We start from the raw sequence: 20,110 nt of genomic DNA, 5'->3' as shown, positions 1-20,110 counted from the left end.
TTCAAAATGATCTGGACAAACTGGAGAAATGGTCTGAAGTAAATAGGATGAAATTCAATAAGGACAAATGCAAAGTACTCCACTTAGGAAGGAACCATCAGTTGCACAATACAAAATGGGAAATGACTGCCTACGAAGGAATATTGCAGAAAGGGATCTGGGGGTCTTAGTGGATCACAAGTTAAATATGAGTCGACAGTGTAACACTATTGCAAAAAAAGCAAACATCATTCTGGGATGTATTAGCAGGAGTGTTGTAAGCAAGACACAAGTAGTCATTCTTTTGCTTTACTCCACCCTGATTAGGCCTCAACTGGAGTATTGTGTCCAGTTCTGGGCCCCACATTTCAGAAAAGATATGAACAAATTGGAGAGAGACCAGAGAAGAGCAACAAAAAATGGTTAAAGGTCTTGAAAACATGACCTATGAGGAAAAATTGAAAAAATTGGGTTTGTTTAGTCTGAAGAGAAGAGTGAAGGGGGACATGCTAACAGTTTTCAAGTACATTAAAGGTTGTTTCAAGGAGGAAGGAGGTAAACTGTTCTCATTAACCTCTGAGGCTAGGATAAGAAGCAATGGTCTTAACTTCCAGCAAGGGAGGTTTAGGTTGTACATTAGGAAAAACTTCCAGTCTGAATGGTTAAGCACTGGAATAAATTGCCTGTGGAGGTTGTGGAAACTCTGCCATCCTACACCTGTCATAGATGGTTTAGATAATATTTGGTCCTACCTTGAAGTGCAGGGGACTGGACTAGATGACTTCTCGAGGTCCCTACCAGTCCTATGAGTCTATGATTTTGACAGACATTGATATCAGCCAATAGCAGTACTGCCTATAGTTCCTCTACACCTTGCCCATTTTGAATAATGTTTTCAATTCTTTAAAATGAGCTTCTCCTCGTGGAAGGAAGAACAGTTGACATACTGGTCATAAAGATGTCAGCATGCTAACAGGTTAATAGGCAATTAAACCTGAACCTAGGCTTATTCTAAGCATCTCTTGTGGTAACAGTTAATTAGCATAACAACATCCCTGTTTTGTTTCATGCTTGCTGATGGTACTGTTCATTCTCAGGAGAGAACAGAAATGGTAATTTACCCCCTGGGATTTTGGAAATAATTATAAATGTACCAAGTCATTTGACCCCTATTCATGATCAGGCCTGGGTGCAGTGAAATCCACTGAGAGGAAAAAGCTATTTTGCTGTAATGAAGTGTTCACAGATGACTGTTTAACATCACAGCCACTGAGTGAGTAGCAATTTCATTTGTAAAATGACTCTAGGATTTTTCTTAGGCCTCCTCACTTTCCACATTCAGAATGAAAATATTTTCAGTGTATTGCACTTTCTGCTGGCTAGAACAATGGGGTAGGGAAATATAATGAACCTTCACTGCTGATCAAAAATTCCTGCACTAAGTCAACAGGATTCCTTGTGGTGTCAGAGGTTTTCCTGAGGATTTTCATGACTGTGCCAGCAGGATATGGGAAACATGCTCAAGACAGATCTTGCAGGGGGTGACACTTAAGAAAAATGATTATTCCTGGGAGGGGCAATTTTTCAGTGGTGATAGTACTAGTGAGAGGTTATTATTTCTCCACAGAAGAGCACAGGCAGAGGCAGTGCAACACACCACACAACAACACCACACACCACACAACAACATGCCTCACCCCTGACCCAGAGGAACTTCGGGAAAGAGGAAGTTCACTTTGTATGGCCCATTCAGACCTTGGCCTCTCTCCTTAGACTGCTAACAAGTGGGCAAATTAATAGCAACTGTGATTCCGATACTTGTCTCAGTGGAAAAACTCTAGGTATTTCTAAGGTGTTCCCTACTATAACCTCTGCGAGCAAACGCACAGGCTGCCCTCACAACTCATTTCGCAGAGGCTTCTGATCAACGGACCTGGTATGTTTTTAATGTAAGCTTCCATCCTCCCTCTGCCACCACAGCTCACCAGCTCTTCTTTGCTCCCTGATGGGCATTTTCTAGAAGCAGCACTTTCTACTGGACAGGCTAGCCTTGCAATGCAAAGAACAGGCAGGATGGTAGGCCATAGTGACAGAGTTACAATGGAGGCCACTAGTAGGACAGGCTAGTTGTTGCTCCAAAACTGCCTAGAGTGAGAAGAGGCTCCTTCTTGGAGCAGCCTCTTCTTTCTATCATTCTGTCTCCCAGGATCTTTTCACTTCTCTGAATATTGTCCAACATCTGTGCCCTCAGAAGCTGCTATTTTGATTTTAACATTGTCAGTAGGTTGACAATTTCTCCCTTTTGATGGCTTTATTCAGGAATTAGTACATTAGCACTGCTTACAAACAGCTGGCTTCCCCATCGACTCATCAGTATATCAGGTCTCCTAGTGCCTTGAAAGAAAGACAGGAAATGAAACAAGAGAGAAATAGCCATCTGATCATTGCCTGCTGGGCAGAATTTTAAGCTGTCCAAGAAGACCCTCAGGCTTCATTATAACTGTAGAATAGCAGAAGTGTTGCTTTTCTAGACACGCCCCACCCCCACCCCCACCCCAGTGTGATACCCTCAGAATCTGATAGAATATAGCTGCTTTCTCAGGTAAATGCAACTGCTCACAGCTGATATGAGGGAAAGACTGGGATGTGGAAATACATGAATAATATGGCCGAAGAACTGAAAAGCAAAGTTTAGAAGCCTCTTCCACCCCTTCCACTTCCCCCAGTCAGACTGACTGAAATCCTGCAATCATCGCCATGGGAATGTTAGCAGGTCACCCCACTTTTCCTGGAAGAACGTAGTAAGGCAAAGACTACGCCCTAATGACTGATGGATAAGGCAAAACAAAGCCATCCAATGACCTGGTAAAACTCATATCCAAAGCTCATAGAACCATCATCTGACTCTGGAATCTGCCCCTCCCATCTTCCACTCCTTTCCAGCGTACACCAGGCACCACCCACCGCATCTTCCTGGCTGGTTTTTGGTATGTGGGGGATCTATCCATCTGTCTAGGTGCTATTCTAGCACTCAGAACCCCAGCAATTAATTAAAGTGCTGTAATTCATATTTAGTGATGAATTACTAGTTTTCTATGCTGGTTTGGATATTTTATTTGGTTATCTTATCTTCATGCCCTTCCAAACTATTTTTGTCTTTAGTTACACTCTCAGGTTGGGCTCTGAGTCTGCAGAGTCTCAGATCTTTACAAAGAGAAATATAGAACACTGCACTCAAATTTCCAAAGGCGGCAGAGGACTTCAGAAAACCAGAGAGTTAATAAAACAAGGGAGATGACAAGTGTGTTGTGCAGACTGCCTAATGTGTTTCCAGGGAGTGATGACTGTCAGATAGTCAAAAGGGTGCATTCCATCTGGGTCCCAACCCTATAATGCAGTGTACAAAGGGACTTAGGGGACTATATTCTAAACAGTGCTGTCCCTTTAAAACCAAGTGACTTTAGAAAACCAACTGAAAATTGACAGACCAGAACTGCAGCCTTTCTAAAGAGGAAAACAATACTACCTTTAGGGTCAACCAACCTCTGTTAACCAAGTCTGGGCTAACTGGAATTTGGTAAATCAAGGCTATACCAGAGTTTTTTAGATCAGATTTAAGGCCTCCAGGACATTAAGTGACATGGGACCTTTGTGCTATGGCAAAAAATGCATTCTAATGTCACTGCTTTTTCTGACTTTACACATAATCTTTTGTCCTTTATTGTTTAGTATTAAATCCTACCCCGCAGGGATGAAACGACAATGAACTATGCCCCAGCAGCACTTCAGTCTTCTCAGTCCTTGCAGTACTGGTGTAATTAAGGTCACTGTTAAAAACCTTCATTTGTTAGAGTTCTGCATCCAGTAATACAAACCACTACGGTCTCTTCACTAGCTACTCAGGTTCAGAACTGCTCAAATTGCTGTGATCTGCCCAGAATTTACTGCCAAGGGCAGCTTTCAGGATGGTGAGGAGCGCTCGGTGCTGATTAGTACCTGTTCTGTTTTTTTTTTGTTTTTTTAATCATGCAAAGTCTTATTAGAAAATGCCTCCTAGGGCTGCTCCCTATCGAAATTAAAACATGCACAAACACCCTCTTCTTCCCCACACACTATGTCATGTTTTCCAATGTTTAGGTCAATTTTCTGCTCATGAAAGTGCAGGGTTGATAGTACTGAAAATCCTCCACGTAGCCACAGAACAGGTACAGCTCAGATGGTGGAAAAGCAATCTTCCTGCACACAGTACCCACTGCCTTATCCCTGCCCTGGAGGGCCCCAGAGAGGAGTCCAGTCTCAAAGGCCATGCAAAGTCTGTTGAGACTGCCAACTGTGGGCTTTATCACATGGATAACTGTCCGCTGTTATCGGGACTGAGGCCAACACATCACCTGACACAAGCCATCGAACAGCCTTCAGATGGCAATAGCTTTCAGTCACTACACATCCGGGCTGGATTCAAATTAGCAAGTTGGAGGCAAAAGACTCCACATCCGTTACTTTGTCACAGAGAGGAATCTTTCATTTAAACCTGGAATGCTACCGGAGGATGGCAGAGAGAATCTCTTTTTAACATGACCATCCAAAAATACAGCTTCCTTCCTGCCTTTCTCCCCACACTGCAGTGACAGCATTGGGCTGAACTGGCACCTGAATACATGACTTCCAGCCCAAAGGTGAGAATGCTACCAGCTAAGCTGTTCAGACACTAAAGCTCCTAAAAGTAGCTGCCATGTTGCAATACAACATGCTAATGACTTGTCATTATTTCCCAGGCTTTGTTAGCATTAATTTCCTCCTGGATTACATTAAATTGGCATTAGGAGATACTAACATCACAAATATGATGGGAACAGCTAATCATATCACCTCATTTTACAGATAATATTTTCTTGTTAGAGCATTATTAAGCTTTTATTAAAATGACAGCAGATTCCTTAAGAAAACAGAGAAAGGCTCGTAGTGTTACAATGTTTTGATTAGATTTGGGTTAGCCTGGTTGCATATTTGTTTTGATAACACAGTGAGAGAAAAGCTCTTAACATTTCCTGGAGATTCATATATCCCAGGCTCCTGCTTTATGTTGCTACATTGGTGCTTAACAAAATGAAACTTTGACATTTTGGAAAATGGAATTTAACAGGGCACTAAATACAACACAGTCTGCAGCTGGAAGGGGAGAGCTGGCCTCATGTCTTAGCTACCTGCTATTGTCAGAGGTAGCTCCACAATTAACTGGACTCCAAGCAAGGAGCCAACCATGAGGCCCCCTAACGGGGTCTCCTAGTGGCAACTGCGCTATGAGATCTCTTCCTCCCCTCTGTCCCTGCTACTTGAAATGGAAGGAAAAGTAGACTCACAGGTTGCTGAGGCTTCAAGACTCTCACAAATGAACGTTCTAGGGAGAAGCGAAGGCCTCACTACGAAATGTCAAGTGAGAACCCAGCAGTGTTCCTTGGACCAAAGACGACAGCTGCCTCCAAATTATTGCCTCCTATATCGGTAGCCCCTACCTCCTTGTCTGTGATCAGAGAGACAATGCGGGAAGGTGGGAGAGATGTAAAGGAGGCCAGGAAACAGACAGCAAAAAAACAACCCAGAAATGTCACGAACATGAGGACTTCTGCACTCTATACTCCAAAAGCTACCATATCTGAAACGCATGCAGTGCCATCCCTGGGGCTTCAGTTTGGCTAGGACACTGAAGAATACACCCCTAGGAATGAGAGATGGTCACTGAAAAAGAGAGATACAGAATGCAAGGACTAGAGCACACTGGAGAGGTAAAGAAATACTGGATAGCCTGGCACAATAGATGAGGAACATTATAATGGCTTTCCTACCTTCCTCATAGGTATGTTGGCCACTTCAGGAGGCTGGATACAAGAGGAGATGGACAAAAGAGCTGTTCCCCTTGGGAAAATCCTGTGTTCTTATGTTCAGAGTTCAGACCCCCTTCATTTTTTAAAAAGTTTATGTTTGTACAGAAACATTTGACAGGCCCAAATCTCTCCTTCAAAGCCAGACAACACAATTGTTCCATCTGTTAGGTCTGTGCTGAGAAATCACTCTACACAGCTTCAAACTCTGTGATCTGAGGAACTGATTCTGATCTTGCTTCCACTGGTGTAACTCTACAGACTTTAATGGAATTACCCCAATTTAAGTGAGATAAGCATCAGGCCCTTCAGACTTCAGATTTTGCCAGTGGAGGTCTTTCCAAGAGTGAAATGAGGGGGCATTTTTTAAAATAAAATAGATACATGAAAAGAAGAACATGCCCCCTATACACAGGATACCAGATCAATCATCCCACCCTACAATTTGGGGGCATGAAAGCGATGGGGAGTGAAGAAGAGCAGGAAAAATGCGGTGGTGAAAGGCAGAGCATGACATTATCAGGAAATGTGAACAACCCACAGATGCAGCAAAATAGCACAAAAGCTCCTCCAACCCAAAACCATCCTTCAATGAACAAAAAGAGCAATGAGAATCAAAGTCCTTACCTGTCACTGCATGCTGGAAGCCTTGGAGGCAGCATGAGCTGCAGTGCTGTCTATGACCAGGCTAGTAGGATACCCGGGCCACGTCACTTTTACTATTCCATGGGATCTCCCAACCACAGCTCTGTTTGCTTTTAAAACATGATCCAGGTCTCCTGTGTTCAGTTAGCAATGGTGACTGCATAATCTGAGGCCCCTCAACTGGACAGGAAGTTTATTTCTTGAGCTCACTCACCACCCTCACCCTTAAACCCCTCTCCTCACCTCAACATACAGCACATCCTCCCAACCTCTGAAATGTTACCCTGAATCCAAGGAGGGATTCAGGCTACCCAGAAAATTAATCAACCTAGGAGACCAACAGCCATATGTGTAACTCCCGCTCCACAAATAAATCACCAGGCACCTATAAGGATGAGATTTTGCTTTTGCTGTTGCCTAAGCAAGTTGAGTTTAGATTTGATCAGGGATATAGTTTCCTCACTAGTCAACTCCCGCATAATTCCCTTCCAGTAATTGGGATGGACAGACAGCCTGAGTCATTCCACCAGGCCAGCAGTGCAGCAAAGGTTTGGAGGGGAAAAAAAAGAAAGAAAGAAAAAGAAAAACCAAGCAAAAAATCATAAAAACTAAATTAGGAAAATCCAAGTTGTTTTAAAAATAAATAACGTCTTTGCCAGAAGAACATATTTAAATATGCAAAAGTCTAGACTATTAAAAATTCATGAAAGCAAAATGATTTAGAGAGATGCTGACACTGGTGGGGAAACTGACACAAACTGCTTGTCTGATTTCTTTTGTCTGTCTTTTTTTCTTTCTTTCCTTTTTCTTTTTTATTATTACTGAAGGACATTCATTTGCATGAAAACAGAATCTTTGTTTCCTCCTGCTGCTGCTGATTCCACACCTGAAGACAGAGCCCTTTCTGGGTGACACTGCAGGAACCAACTGTTCTCAAATAGGGGTGGGGCTGGGGAGTACATCAGATGCTACCTCTGAGATCAGTGCTCAGAGGACACACTAATGAGCATGGTACAAGTTCCTGGATGGATGGAGGAATAAGCAGCAAGGAGCATGGGAAGTCTTAGGAAACAAAAGATCCCATTTCTATGCAAATGTCCTCAGTAGTGCTGGACAGAAACTGGCACTCTCATTTTGCAGGGATTCAGGGAATATTTTTCCTAGCCTTGTTTTGCACCCCTTGAATACAATATTCAAACTAACCTAAAAGCTCAAAAGGAAATTCAGACAAAGGCTCCATGTTCCTCCTGCTTTCAGATCCATGGAGCCAGCCAGTTCCGCCTGGCACTGCATAGGATACTAGCCAGCCCACATCCTGCACACATCTCTGTGTACTCCTGCTCCATTGCAGACTGACATGTGAGGCAGCTGCCAGTGTCCAGGAGGGGAAACAGGTGTGCCATCTGTTCAGGTGTATATCATCCCCTGCTACATCTGCACACCTCTCCTTGGTTTGGGCCAATACCATATGCGAACCAAATATTGTATGGTTTCCATCACTGCACCTGCACAGAGAGTCCCAAACTGAAGGGAGAGTAGCAAAGGGAATCATTCCCAGCGAGAATCTGCCATTGCTGCTGCTGGCTGTTGTTTCAATGCTGGCTGCAAACTACTTGTTTGCTCCAGAGAGCAGAGTCTGAGGCTGTCCCTCCTGGGGCAGCTCCTGGGGCTGTTAGAAAACTCAGCCTGAATGAAGTGACCTGACATAACTTGCTCCTTTCCTGGCCTCCCACTAGCTCAGATGGGACAGACTATATAGCTCAAAGGATAAAGGCAACAGGGTTTAGAAAACCCACCAAGCCAGTTTTGCCTTCTTGTCTTCTGGTACCTCCAGACCAACTTGTTCAGCCTTCTATAAAGGCCCCTGCATGGAGCACAGCACAGAAGGGCCACCAGTTCAGAAAAGAATTTTGTTTTAATTAGAGATGAGCCTTAAAAAAAACAAACACACTTGGGTCCAGCCGCCCCTAACTTTGGGGGCTGATTGGTTCCAAAATCCAGACCCACGTTTTGTGGCCTGAGGCCCATACTTATTTCAACAAGTTCTAAACTCATGATTTTTGAAATATGGCAGAAGAGGCTCTCTCTGCTGCACTACAGAGTTTCTGGCTGGGATGTGGTCTTTAATGATTACTCTGCATGGCATTCCTAAGCCTCCTTCTGTCTCACACAGACTGAAAGGGACCCAGAGTTAGTCCCTCAGATGGAATTTGTCACAGAAGCCTAGCTGGTGAGGTGACCTGCAGGTGATTCTCATATAAGAGTCTGAGATGCTACCCCAAATGCCAAGGGCTTCTTTTCTTCCCCTCCGCACACAAAAAAAGCCTGCCAGCCCCCTTAAAAATGGTATTGAAGAACTATCAGATTAAGCAGCCACCACTCTGTCCTGGACACGTTTTACTATAGGAGTGTTTTTCAGGTAGTGGAGAAGTGTATACAGTACCTGTTGTTACCTTTATGTGTTCTCTAAATATCTCTAAAGGCATTTCCCAAAAGACAACAGGTTACTACTGAAACACATTTTCATCTCATCCCAATGTCAGGGATTGGGAGCTTTTCTGCAAAAGCACTGAAACAACAGTTCATCTCCTCCTGGGAGAAACCTCACATAATACATTTGCATACAATCACCACGATTCTTTCCCTCCTCCCCCAGCCCCAGATCCCACCCCATCTTTGATTTTTGTATTTAAAAAATGAATAAGAAAGATAAAAAAAAGAAAGAAAAAGAAAAACAGCTTATAAACTAGCAAAGGAAATAAAGTTAATTTCTTTTTTTAATATATAGAGAAAAAAATGAAACTTGAGGGAAAACTTACTGGCGTTACAGTTTATCCTGATACAGTCTAGATGGGGAAAAATAAATGAAAGATGAAATTGCATCCTTCAAGGTAACAGCTGCAGACATCCAAAAACAATCAGTCCACCCTTCCGGGGACAGACACACGCAAAGAGATGTGGCCATTTTATATTTATATACAGTCTGTACAAGCTCAGGCATGGGTGTATATGTATAGTATATTCTATTGAAATATCAGATACATATGCATATATATATATACATACACACACACACACATATATATATATATATACACACATCCGTATAGAGAGATATACCTATATACATATATATCCACATATCGACACAGAAAGTTCTTTTCTTTTTAAGGAAACCTATGCAACTAAGATTATCTACTGCTTCAGACCATGAACTGATATTAATTAAAAGGAAAAAAAATTGTCAAGTAATTAAGGCACAAAAAATAATCTTCCTCAAAATGCAAGTCATACCCCAATGTCCTTTCTATTTTTTGAAACCCTCTGCAATTTCTCTAAGAAGCTTGAAGTTTAAAGGCAACCTTTACACTTGGTTTCTTTTGAATTAATTCATAGTTATTGCATAAATATACCACCTGTCCAACACAGTATACCTGTAAAATCAGTCTTTCAACGTTGGTTGGTGCAATATTTAACCCTTTCCACCTCTCCCCAGGACAGACCCTCTCTCACTCCCCTTAGTGTTAGCCCAGATTGCTTTGAAAAAATGTGCACAGGTGCATTTGCCACTGTCCATTCAAGTGAGGAAAGGGTTAATATACCCCCCCCCCGCAGTTGTGTCCTATCATAAAATGGCCACTTGCAAACGGCTAACCGCACGAACACCCAGCCCAGATTTCAGCTACTTTTTGGGAGGTTGGGGTTATTTTTTGATTGGTTGGGGGAGGGATTTTTTTTTCTTTTTTTGGTTCAAAGATACCCAGCTCGGCCAACTCCGTGGAGCCCAGTCTCGTCTTGCTGCCTGAATGTTAGTACTGAATGAGACACCTGTAGCATTCAGGCAGAAGATGTAACAGGCAGTGAAGTGGCAGACCTCAGAATCTTTGACAGCCCTGCCTGCTTCACTCGGGGGTTCCACACAGCGGGGAGGGAGAAAAGGAGCATCGGAAGGAAAGGAGGAAAGAAAAAGAAACAAAGGGATACAGAATTCTGTTTGTTCGCTCTAATTAACAGTAACTGAGGAGCCTCCACAGAGAAAACAAGTGCTGTTTGATGGCCTGAACCAGAGACCTTCTGAGCACCTCCTGCTTCCACTTAACTTACTAGAAACAGCAAGTTCTCAGCCCTTCTCAGGATGAGGCCCCTGGGGAGGCTCTTGCATTTAGGGTGCCTGGTTTGATCCTTGGGGTTGTGAACATCCCCCACTGGAGTGCCCCAACGTGAGCGCCCCAGCGTGAGCATGGAGTTAATGCATCACCACAGTACCAGGCGTCTTTGACCTCCCTGGCCTTCTCTCCTAAATCCCAGGTTAAGGATCATAGTTTCTGAGTTCTGGCCATCCTGACCGGATATCCTGGAGGAGAGCCTCTGTAACCGCAGCCTTGCCCAGCTGTTCCTCTGTATCATGGGGATATGGCCCAGCAGCAGAAGATATACAGAAAGTGAGAGAGACTAGAAAGAACACAGAGTGGGAGGAGAGCTAATTCAGCTGCATATCAGGGTGAAATGCTTTTACTCCAAAGGGTGTAATAAGGACAATTCTTTCAGTAGCAGAAATAAACTGCAACTTTAAAAAATAAAAAGGAGGGGGGTGAAGGAAAAGAATCAGTTTCTATAAATAAAGAAGGGGTGGAAGTGATTAGGGACATACCAATCAGAAGCAGCAATGCCAGAGAGAGTCTGTTCTCAAGCAGAACTTCTCTTGAGAAAATCTGGGGTTGGTTTTGTGCGATTAGGTTTGTCATGTGTCGTCAACCGCAACAGAAAAGTGGGAGCAAACAGCCCTGGAGCAATTGGTACGATCACCATACAGTGGTAGCTATATCCCTTATGGGAGGGGTGAGGGAAGCCCTCTAAAATATATAAGAAACCAGCTGTCTTTTCCTCTCTGACCAGAGAGAGAGAGAGAGAGAGAGAGAGAGATTGTGTGACTGAATAGTAGACTGAGCTAGACCAAGAACAAGTGGTATGGCTAGATCAGTACAGGGGTTTACTGGGGACAAAGTCACAAACGATCAGTATAGAGAAATATGGCAGGGTTCTGAACAACAATAATCAAGCTGGGAAACTAAAAAGTCAGTGGCAAATATGATTGATTTGCCTGGAGAATTCTTGCTTCTTTATGTAGGGGTTTTGAATGGTTCCACATGTACCAAAGTATTTTTTTCAGAGTGAGCTGCTGTATGGGGGTGGAGGATCAGTGCTTCAAGAGAGACACAAATACACTCCTTGTTTTGTCTGGTAGGTTTTTTAATGTACAATGAGAGACCACGCCATTTAGTGATCTGCTAAAATGACCTGGATTTTGTGGGAGGCTAGATTTCCAGGCTCTGAGAACATGAGAACACTGACTGATCCCTCCTCCAGTTCCCACCCAAAAATGAAAACCAGCCAGGGCACTGTCCTCCAATACCAATGGCTGCCCTAGTGGAGATCTTCCATGGGAAGTGTTCACATTGGAGGGATTCCGAATCTGCTGAAGATCTCGTGAACCATCTGTTTATTTGAACCAACCCTCTGAGACGTTTAAGATTCACCCAGGACTGGATTTTATCACCCCATGATACCAGTGACATGTGACCTACTGAAACTGAAGTTGCTCAGTACCTCTCAAAATCAGGCCCAAACTGTTTCAAGTTGGGCAGCAAAAAACAGAGGCTACCTAATGAACCTAATGGCTACTGCAAAACCTTAGGATCAAGTCTTTATTTTCCTGCCCCAGGGCACCAATTTTGGCCTTAGCCTAGCGTAGCAGAGAGGATTAAGCCATCAGTGAGTAAAACTATTTTCTCCCCATTATACCAAGCTTCAAAAGGATGAAAATGGCTCTTTAAATCAGAGCAACATTATGAAACCAATGCACTTCCAGGTTGTTGTGGAGTAGAAGGTACGTATTAAGGCACAGATCCATGTAGCCAAAGCAAGATCAGCTGAGGAGCTTGGCAGTAATTAAAGAAACCTCCCGGGATTCCCCACGTTCGTATTGGTGCAGTAAGGCTTTCGGTAATCCTCGCTGAGGATTCTCAACACTGTAATTGGGTTGATTACTCTGAAACTAATGGGATTTGCTTTATTTCACTCTGGCTGAATTCCTGACTCAAAGGGGTTTTCTGTTCCTTTGAATTTTAAAGGTGAACATGACCAGAGTAGCTGTAGATCTAGTTAGCAACTGTTAGGTTTAGTCTATGAATGAGATGTCTGGAGGGTAGGGGGCAACGCCAAAGCGCCATGTCTATGGGTGGGGGACTGGGAAGAGCCAGGGAAGACCTAGTCCAGAGACCTCCCTTCATTTATTCCTACTGTAAATCAGGAGCTCCTCACCAACAGCTCAGTCGGTAGGATCTCCTAGCACTGGATTTTCAGGAGCATGTTACCTGGGCACAGGTAGAGGGGTTCCTCTGCACACAGGTTAATGGCTCCAGCGCAATGGGCTAAAGTTAAAGGTAGCATTGGTATGTAATTTAAGGGAAACACAAGTGTGCATAGACAGAGTGTGGTGTGCAGAAGTTGTGGAAAGGAAGCAAGGACAGGAAACAGAGCAGCGTGAATGAAGGGCTCTAACAGCCAGAAATAACTTATTTAAATGGTAGATGCTGAATTCATCCCTGGAGTCATTGCACTGCAGTTTCTGGAATTACACCAGGGCTCTCATGGCCCTGTTTATCTGCAGGACACAGTTGTTGTGTATATCTGCCCCGTCACCCTGGAGTCCTCCATCTACACACTCATTGAAAGATTTGCTGCTTCGGGTGGTCCCTTCTTCAGTCATGTATGGGTGGTGTGCAACAGTCAGGATCTTCTGGAAACTATGCCTGCCTGTGTTTCTCAGCATCTGTCTTTGTGAGGTGTGTATCAGTCCTTTTGAGGAGCAGGGAAATTCTAAGAATCCCCACATTTGTCAGGGATGGGGAGGCACTGGAGTGTGCTGGGGGTGGGGGCAAAGAAATCATGAGCAAGACTGGAAAGTAGATTTGGAAATGCAAACTTCTCACTAAGGACTCTTCTGAGAATGGACAGGGTGAGCAATTATAGGGCCATCCTACCCCCAGTCCCTACCTATTGTCATAATAATTCCTGTAACAGGAATTGTGAGAGGGTCAGTGATAAAAAAAAAAAAAAAAAAAGGAATGTGGCATTTCAGCGCAGAACCGGGGCTGTGATTTCCCCACACTGGGCAGTAGGGGGGCAAAGGTGAGCTGTCTCAGTCTCTCACTAGGGGACAGGGTGCTCATCAGCACAGATACTTAGCTTGCAGAGCATTGCTAAGGCATAGGATCTTTCTTCAGAATCAGTGAAAGGGAACATCTGCATGTGATTGGGGGGTGGGGGGCATGTTACTTCCTTCAATAAGGTTCAGACCTAGCTCTGGAAGTGCAGGCCACAGGATCCCAGCAGTGTTGGATGGGAAAGGGGAAGCACAGGACAAATTAATGGGGGCCTGGTGACTGCTGCTTACTCTGGATCATTTCTGCTGGATATAGTAAAACAAAACAAGGAACCTAACAAGCCAAGATGTGTTGTGCATATGTTGGGTGTGAATGAAAAAGTGCCTCATTAGTGGCAGAGTCTGAGGAGCTGGTGGGGGGGGAGGGCAGTGTCAAAGTGCAGCAGCTGTGTCTGGCTGGGTAGGGTACAAGACTGTTTTCTGCAGGGCATGTGGAAACTGAGTGCAAAATTATGTGTAAATGAAATGTATGAAAAGATGTTGTGTGTACTGTGTGTGTAAAGCAGTGTCAACGAGAGTGGGTGCCTGTGGTGTTCTGTGCATGCATGTGCTTTGTGCGTGATACGCACACATTTGTAACAGAGAGTGACGCGTATGAGGGACAAGTCATTCTCTCTGGAAGGGAGCATACGGCCTCAGCAGTGCTGGAGGACTCTGACCCACAGCCACTGAGCCAAACACCTCTCGGGGCAAAGCAGAAATTACTGGTTTGGAAAGCCCAAGACATCACTGCTCCCCTCAAGGCCGAAGCTCAGCTCAGGATAGGAAGAAGTCATGAGTCAGAGGAGCTTCGTATGTGCTATGCTGCAGTAGGGGCTTTATTCCAGTCACCAGTATCTTGAGGGAGTGCATGGGAGAGGAGAAGACAGAAGCTAAATGCTCTCAAACATAGCTCAAGGGCAGCAGAAGCCAACCAAGAGGAGGGCAGAGGAAGAAAGTTGCTGTTCCCAGCTGGTATGCCATTTGTCTCACACTCAGCATGTCTTTGAAGTAGCAAGGGCTATTCCAGGGCACCCCTCACTGTATTTCTCTCTCTCTCTCTCTCTCTCTTTCTCTCTCTCAACTCAGTTGTGAGATCCACCACATTTGGGTTCTAACCTTCACACAGCAAACATTCAATATGTTGTGAAATGTGCTAACACAAAGAACACACTGCCCCAGGTCCCTGGCTGGGATGGTCTGAAACAGCTCCTCATCCCCTTTAAATGAACAGAATTAATAGTCAAGGCTCTTTCCTTCCCCCTCCCACCCAAGTCTGCATTGGAGTAAGCATTCCTGGTTTAGTTTTTAAGCAATGAATGCTGCAGTGGTGAGGGGGATATGCCAGCCCCTGCAGGCTGCTCTGTACACTCTGTTCTCAGGGCTGTTTGCTGTGCGGGCCGCAGGCTTCAGGCCTTTGAAGGGTTGAATACCATCTTTTGATTTACCATGGCTGATGGGGTGTGAGAAGCTTTACAACTCAAATACTCAGGGGGGAAAAACAACAGCACAAAAAAAATACTCAAACCATAACAGAACCCAAATGGAATTGAATGAGGAAAAAAAGGACAGTTCTTAGTAATAGCTTTAAATAACTTAGAAAAAAAGCACAACTAGATAATACACCACTCAAAACAGTCTGTGCTGATACAGATCTGGCGCTTACTAGCCCATTTGTGGATTTGGACGTATGACTGGTCAGATCTGAGCTCCCCCTTATTTGGAGTTGGCGGCTTTCTGTCCCTGAAAAGCGCATTTTGGCAGTGTTGAGTCAGAAGGTCTTGGATTTCACTTGGATGTAACCTGTCTCCTCAAATAGTTGACAAGAACTCCAACTAAACAACTGGGAGGTGATGGCTGGGCTTTTTGGCACTGCAAAGCTTCCCCCCACTCCCCAAGGTCTGAGATTTGATCTCTTCCTTCAATAACAACATAATCTAAGCCCTTTGGAAAACAGAGAAGTCCTGATTTAAGGTCTTGTGGGAAACCTTTGCAACTCGGGGGGGGGGGGGGGTTCAGACACCTAGGGATAACTTGGTTCAGCATTCCAAATCATGGAAATTATGGTTCTGTGGCTCAAATCACTGGGGGAGCAGAGCTCCACAGGCTCTCCCTAGCTGCAGCATTGGTCATTTTTTTGGAGTACAGACATTCACAGCTCTGCAGGGTCAAAGCTCCATGTCTGCGAAGCTTGGGAGTTCAGCAAAAATAATGATTCAGTCACTGTGTCTCCAGCATAACTGACCTTCAGTAACAGAGTTTTGGTTCACCAGGGTTTCCCCATGTACCAGTCCCTTAGCAAGGACAGTAGGTAGTATATATTGTAATATGAAGTTCTTGGTCAAAACTCTGGTAAAATGCTCAGAAAGCATTTTTAGTCATATTCTTTAGGTGGTAGGGCATTAAAAGCCAGATGTTTAGCATCTGGCCCAGGTGGTCTAATGGTCCCCAGAAGGTCTGTAACAATTTACCACAGCTGATGAAACAAGCACTATTGGCAGGCATTGGAAGAAAACGTTTTCTGCTCTCCTCGTGAAAGGGAAAGCCACTATGATATAAAGTAGAACCCTTTAAAGTGAGGAAGGGGAGGTTAAATGGGCAGAAAATGTTTCCTGCCTTGCCAGTACCGGAGTGCCCTCTTCCCTCACTGACTTCCATGGAAGTTGACGGTGTCTCAATACCTATCAGGTGGCACCCTGCTCAGCAGAAAAAGGGGGTAGAGCTCAGTAAGGACAACACTTTACATGCCGAAGTGTCTTGTGTGAGAGGATCTCCAAGTGCTTTGCAAGCATCCACTATTGAAGCCTCACTGCTTCCCTATGAGGTAAAGTAGCTTTAGCACCTTTAGCAGAGGGATAAAGTGAAGCACTGGAAGGTAAAGGGACTTGCTCAGGATTACAGTGAGACCGTGGCAAAATTCAGAATAGAACCCAGGTGTCCCAGATTCCTAACCCCTGCTCTAACAACATAACACGCTCTCCCTCTTAAAATATGAGATTTGGCCTCACAGAACTTTGATTCTCAGAAAGACAAACTTTTTCACTCTCTAATTATCAGAAAGTTTCAGAAAAGGGACCGCGAGAAGGGACAGAAATTCTCAGGGTGCTAGATTATTAGGACAAATAATGTTGGATGGGAAAAACAAGCAGCTGCAAACACACTAATCCACACACATGCTGGAGTTGTTTGAAAGATTCTCTTTATATGTTGGACTACAGAACAATAATTCTTTGGAACTGATCCCCAAAGGGGACATGGTAGGCATAAGGAATTCTCCACTTCACTTAGAACTGATACAGGCAGAGATGGATGCCACTTGAGAAGTCATTGTGGCGGCTGGAGATGATCTATTTCCCCATGGACCAGTGCAATTTAGTACTGCCTCTGCTGCCATGCTGGCTGAACACTCAATGATGCTTTACACTACTCTAGTTCAGCTGAGTACAGCATGTAAATTCCAGGCAACGGAAGCTATGTAACAGTGCAGTATTTTTCCATCTAAGGGAACACTTAAAGCTTCCAGATCCTCATGGGATGGCGACTATTTTCATTTCTCATTTTTAAAGATAGGGCTTGTTCTAACACATCATCCCCTTTTCATCCTCCAAACCCAACAGTAAAAGAAAGGGTTGACTTTCCCTTCCAGAGCCAAAGGAGGCTAGAAGCAGTTCTTTTGGAAACCAGTTAATGCCCCCTCCTGGATCAGCCCTAGAGGCATCACTGCAGGGCAACATGTTACATTGTTCCTTGTTGACCTCCAACAGCTGAAAGTCCAGATGAGGACCAAGGTGGAGCAGTCCCTAGAAGCATCATTCAAGTTACAGCTCATTTGGGTCTGGTGCGGCATGATCTAGATAATACCACCTATGTCTAGCTGTGACATGATTCAATGACCGAATCACATCAATATATAATCCGATGTGCGACACTGTCACTGCACTGTGCAAAGTCATTGCCATGTCTCTTCTTCACATTATGGCCCAGCCAGGACTCAGGAGTGAGTTTCCGATTGATAGCTCATAGTATTTAGGAGGAGATGTCACAATGGGGCTTGGAATTTCAAAAGCTAGCCCAAGCTCATCATGGAGCATACACTTAGTTCCTGTTAGATACCCTAAATATTAGGGGAGGCTTACCATTTCCAATAAGTATCACGGCTCTGCAGTTCTAGCTCAGATTCTCCTCTCAGTTATACTGATGCAACCACATGTAGTCAAGCAGATAGCAGCAGTATAAGTGAGAAGAGTATTTGACTTTGTGTTTATGTTCAACTCCAAAAATACCAAACAACCAAACCTACCCAATCTCTCTTATCCCTTCCTCCCCCCCCCCAGGCACTTTGTCTCTTCAAAATTTTCAGACATGGAAAGTCAAAAATCAGGGGACCATCCACACTGCTGGCCTACAATGATGAGAGAATGGGGGGGGGGGCTGGACACATCCTCAACCAAATATCCCTAAATAATTAGAGAGTGGATCGTTTTGTTGATCTACAGACCCCAGTTACTCAGCTCAGGTTAATAAGAGAGTCTGTGTTTGTTATGAAGGAAACTCCCCCACAACCATCATTTTTATTATCAAATTTGTTCCCACTCAGGTTCTGTCTGAGAATGAATAACTTTGAGGAGCAGAAGTACGCTTGGCAAACTGGTCAACTGACTCAAACAATGTCAGTTGTTTGGTCAACTTTGAACGCCTATTTGACTATGGTCAAATATTGCAGCAAGAATGTCCTGATGCAGGTGGCAGCCTACCTTTTTGATTGCATCAGGTTGCTATTCTTGCATTTTTAGAAAACTTCATGTAATTGTGTTTCACATTTTTCAGAGTTAAAATAACTCAGTTAAGTAATTTTTTGTAATTAGGAATAAGTATCTAAGGCATACACTATCAAAATCATAAAGTCTTACTCTTTTTTGTTATTGTTCTCATGGTTCTAATATTTATGAGTGCTTTAAAATATTTGATCATTTTGACATAATTTGACTGATCAATTGACCATTTTTTGGACTGGTATATTGACCCACCTTACACAAAACATAAAGATAGGGGGAGCACCCAAAGGGGTTATTATTGATGCCTTTGAGTTTAAAAAAACATACTAAGCCATTCAATAGTAAGAGTCTTAAAGGCTACAACCTACATTAGAGTTACTTGAGCATGGGGGGCCATTACTTCAGAACATGACAGTATTTTTTAAAGGGTTTGGGTCCTGGGAAGGTTCAGCATTCAAACCATTAAACCAAGACTAGTCTCTTGAGAGCCTGGGATTCACAGCACCTACCCCTTCCCTCCATGTCTGTTTGGCTTCCCTCCCATGACCTGCTCTGACTGTTTTGAGTGGTGGAAAAGAGGCTGAATTAATGAGTATATGATTGATCAAAAGATGGACCAAGTAGCATGTTTTACACAAAGCTAACCAGTTCCAGAACAAGAAAGGAAACTTAAACATAAAGACTTGAAAACCACCACTATCCATGACCAAGAGTTGACATCAAATGTCCATGCAGAAACTGTCAGAGAGAATTTCTCTCTCCACAGATAATATCATTAAAAGGGTCTCAGCAGCTACTTTAGAAATCAATCATATCCGATCAAACCAACAGAAAAAAAGAAAAATGATAAAGAAAACACTAATCACAAGCCCAAACTAAAAGTGGAAGGGGGAATCTCTGTAGGATACCTAAATTGACCATGAGTTTGACACGCCCTCCATCTAGCTCCAGGCGAAGGGTGTCGGCAGAATCCCGTGAAGTGGTGGCCATTAAGAGCCCATAGGCACGCTGGGACATGAAGCGGAAAGACACATCTTCTGCCTCTGTGTGCATGACCATGGGCATGATGATCTTCATGTACATGCTGCCATCGTAGCTCAGGATGGAAGCCTCTGCAGAGAAGAAAAGAAACAATGACTAACCACGAGAGCTACGTAATGCTTCTATGGTCACTTACACACTGTTTATATAGGTTTCAGAGTAACAGCCGTGTTAGTCTGTATTCGCAAAAAGAATATATTTATCTTAGATATATATATTATATATATCTGTTTATATAGCAATCACTTCACCCACCACTGAAATGTAGCCACTTCTGGGGTATAAACGCAGTGGCCTCACCCAACAGTGGCCTCACCCAGCAATATTACACAACAGGTTAGAGCAGGAAGCAGAAGATATTGTATCCAGTTAAAATTACAATGTAAGGAAGCAGAATACAGTTGTCCACACTAGAATTTCCCAGGACTCCCAGGATAGCACCTCCTCTTGTGAAAAGGGCAATGAGATCTTTAATGAACACTTGTTGCCAGGACCTTAATTTTATTATCTTCTAAAAGACAGCTTCTTCTCTGGCAGCCCAGCTTGCCCTAGCACTGTCCAGGGTCACTAGTTTAGACCGTCCCTAT

At 43.8% G+C, this 20,110-nt stretch overlaps 1 protein-coding gene across 8 annotated transcripts in view; it reads right to left on the bottom strand.

Annotated features, from left to right (window-relative positions):
* NRXN3 (neurexin 3) overlaps nt 1-20,110 on the bottom strand; it is a 1,402,093-nt gene that overhangs the window by 858,165 nt on the left and 523,818 nt on the right. For all 8 annotated transcript variants that reach the window (XM_073349326.1, XM_073349323.1, XM_073349320.1 and 5 more), the window contains one exon: nt 19,391-19,594. In XM_073349326.1, the coding sequence (XP_073205427.1) occupies nt 19,391-19,594 (204 nt within the window). The remainder of the gene's footprint in view (nt 1-19,390; nt 19,595-20,110) is intronic.

The sequence above is a fragment of the Lepidochelys kempii genome, chromosome 6 (genome assembly GCF_965140265.1).
Source record: "Lepidochelys kempii isolate rLepKem1 chromosome 6, rLepKem1.hap2, whole genome shotgun sequence".
Classification (NCBI taxonomy): Eukaryota; Metazoa; Chordata; order Testudines; family Cheloniidae; genus Lepidochelys; species Lepidochelys kempii.
This window is presented reverse-complemented; position numbering and strand designations above follow the sequence as displayed.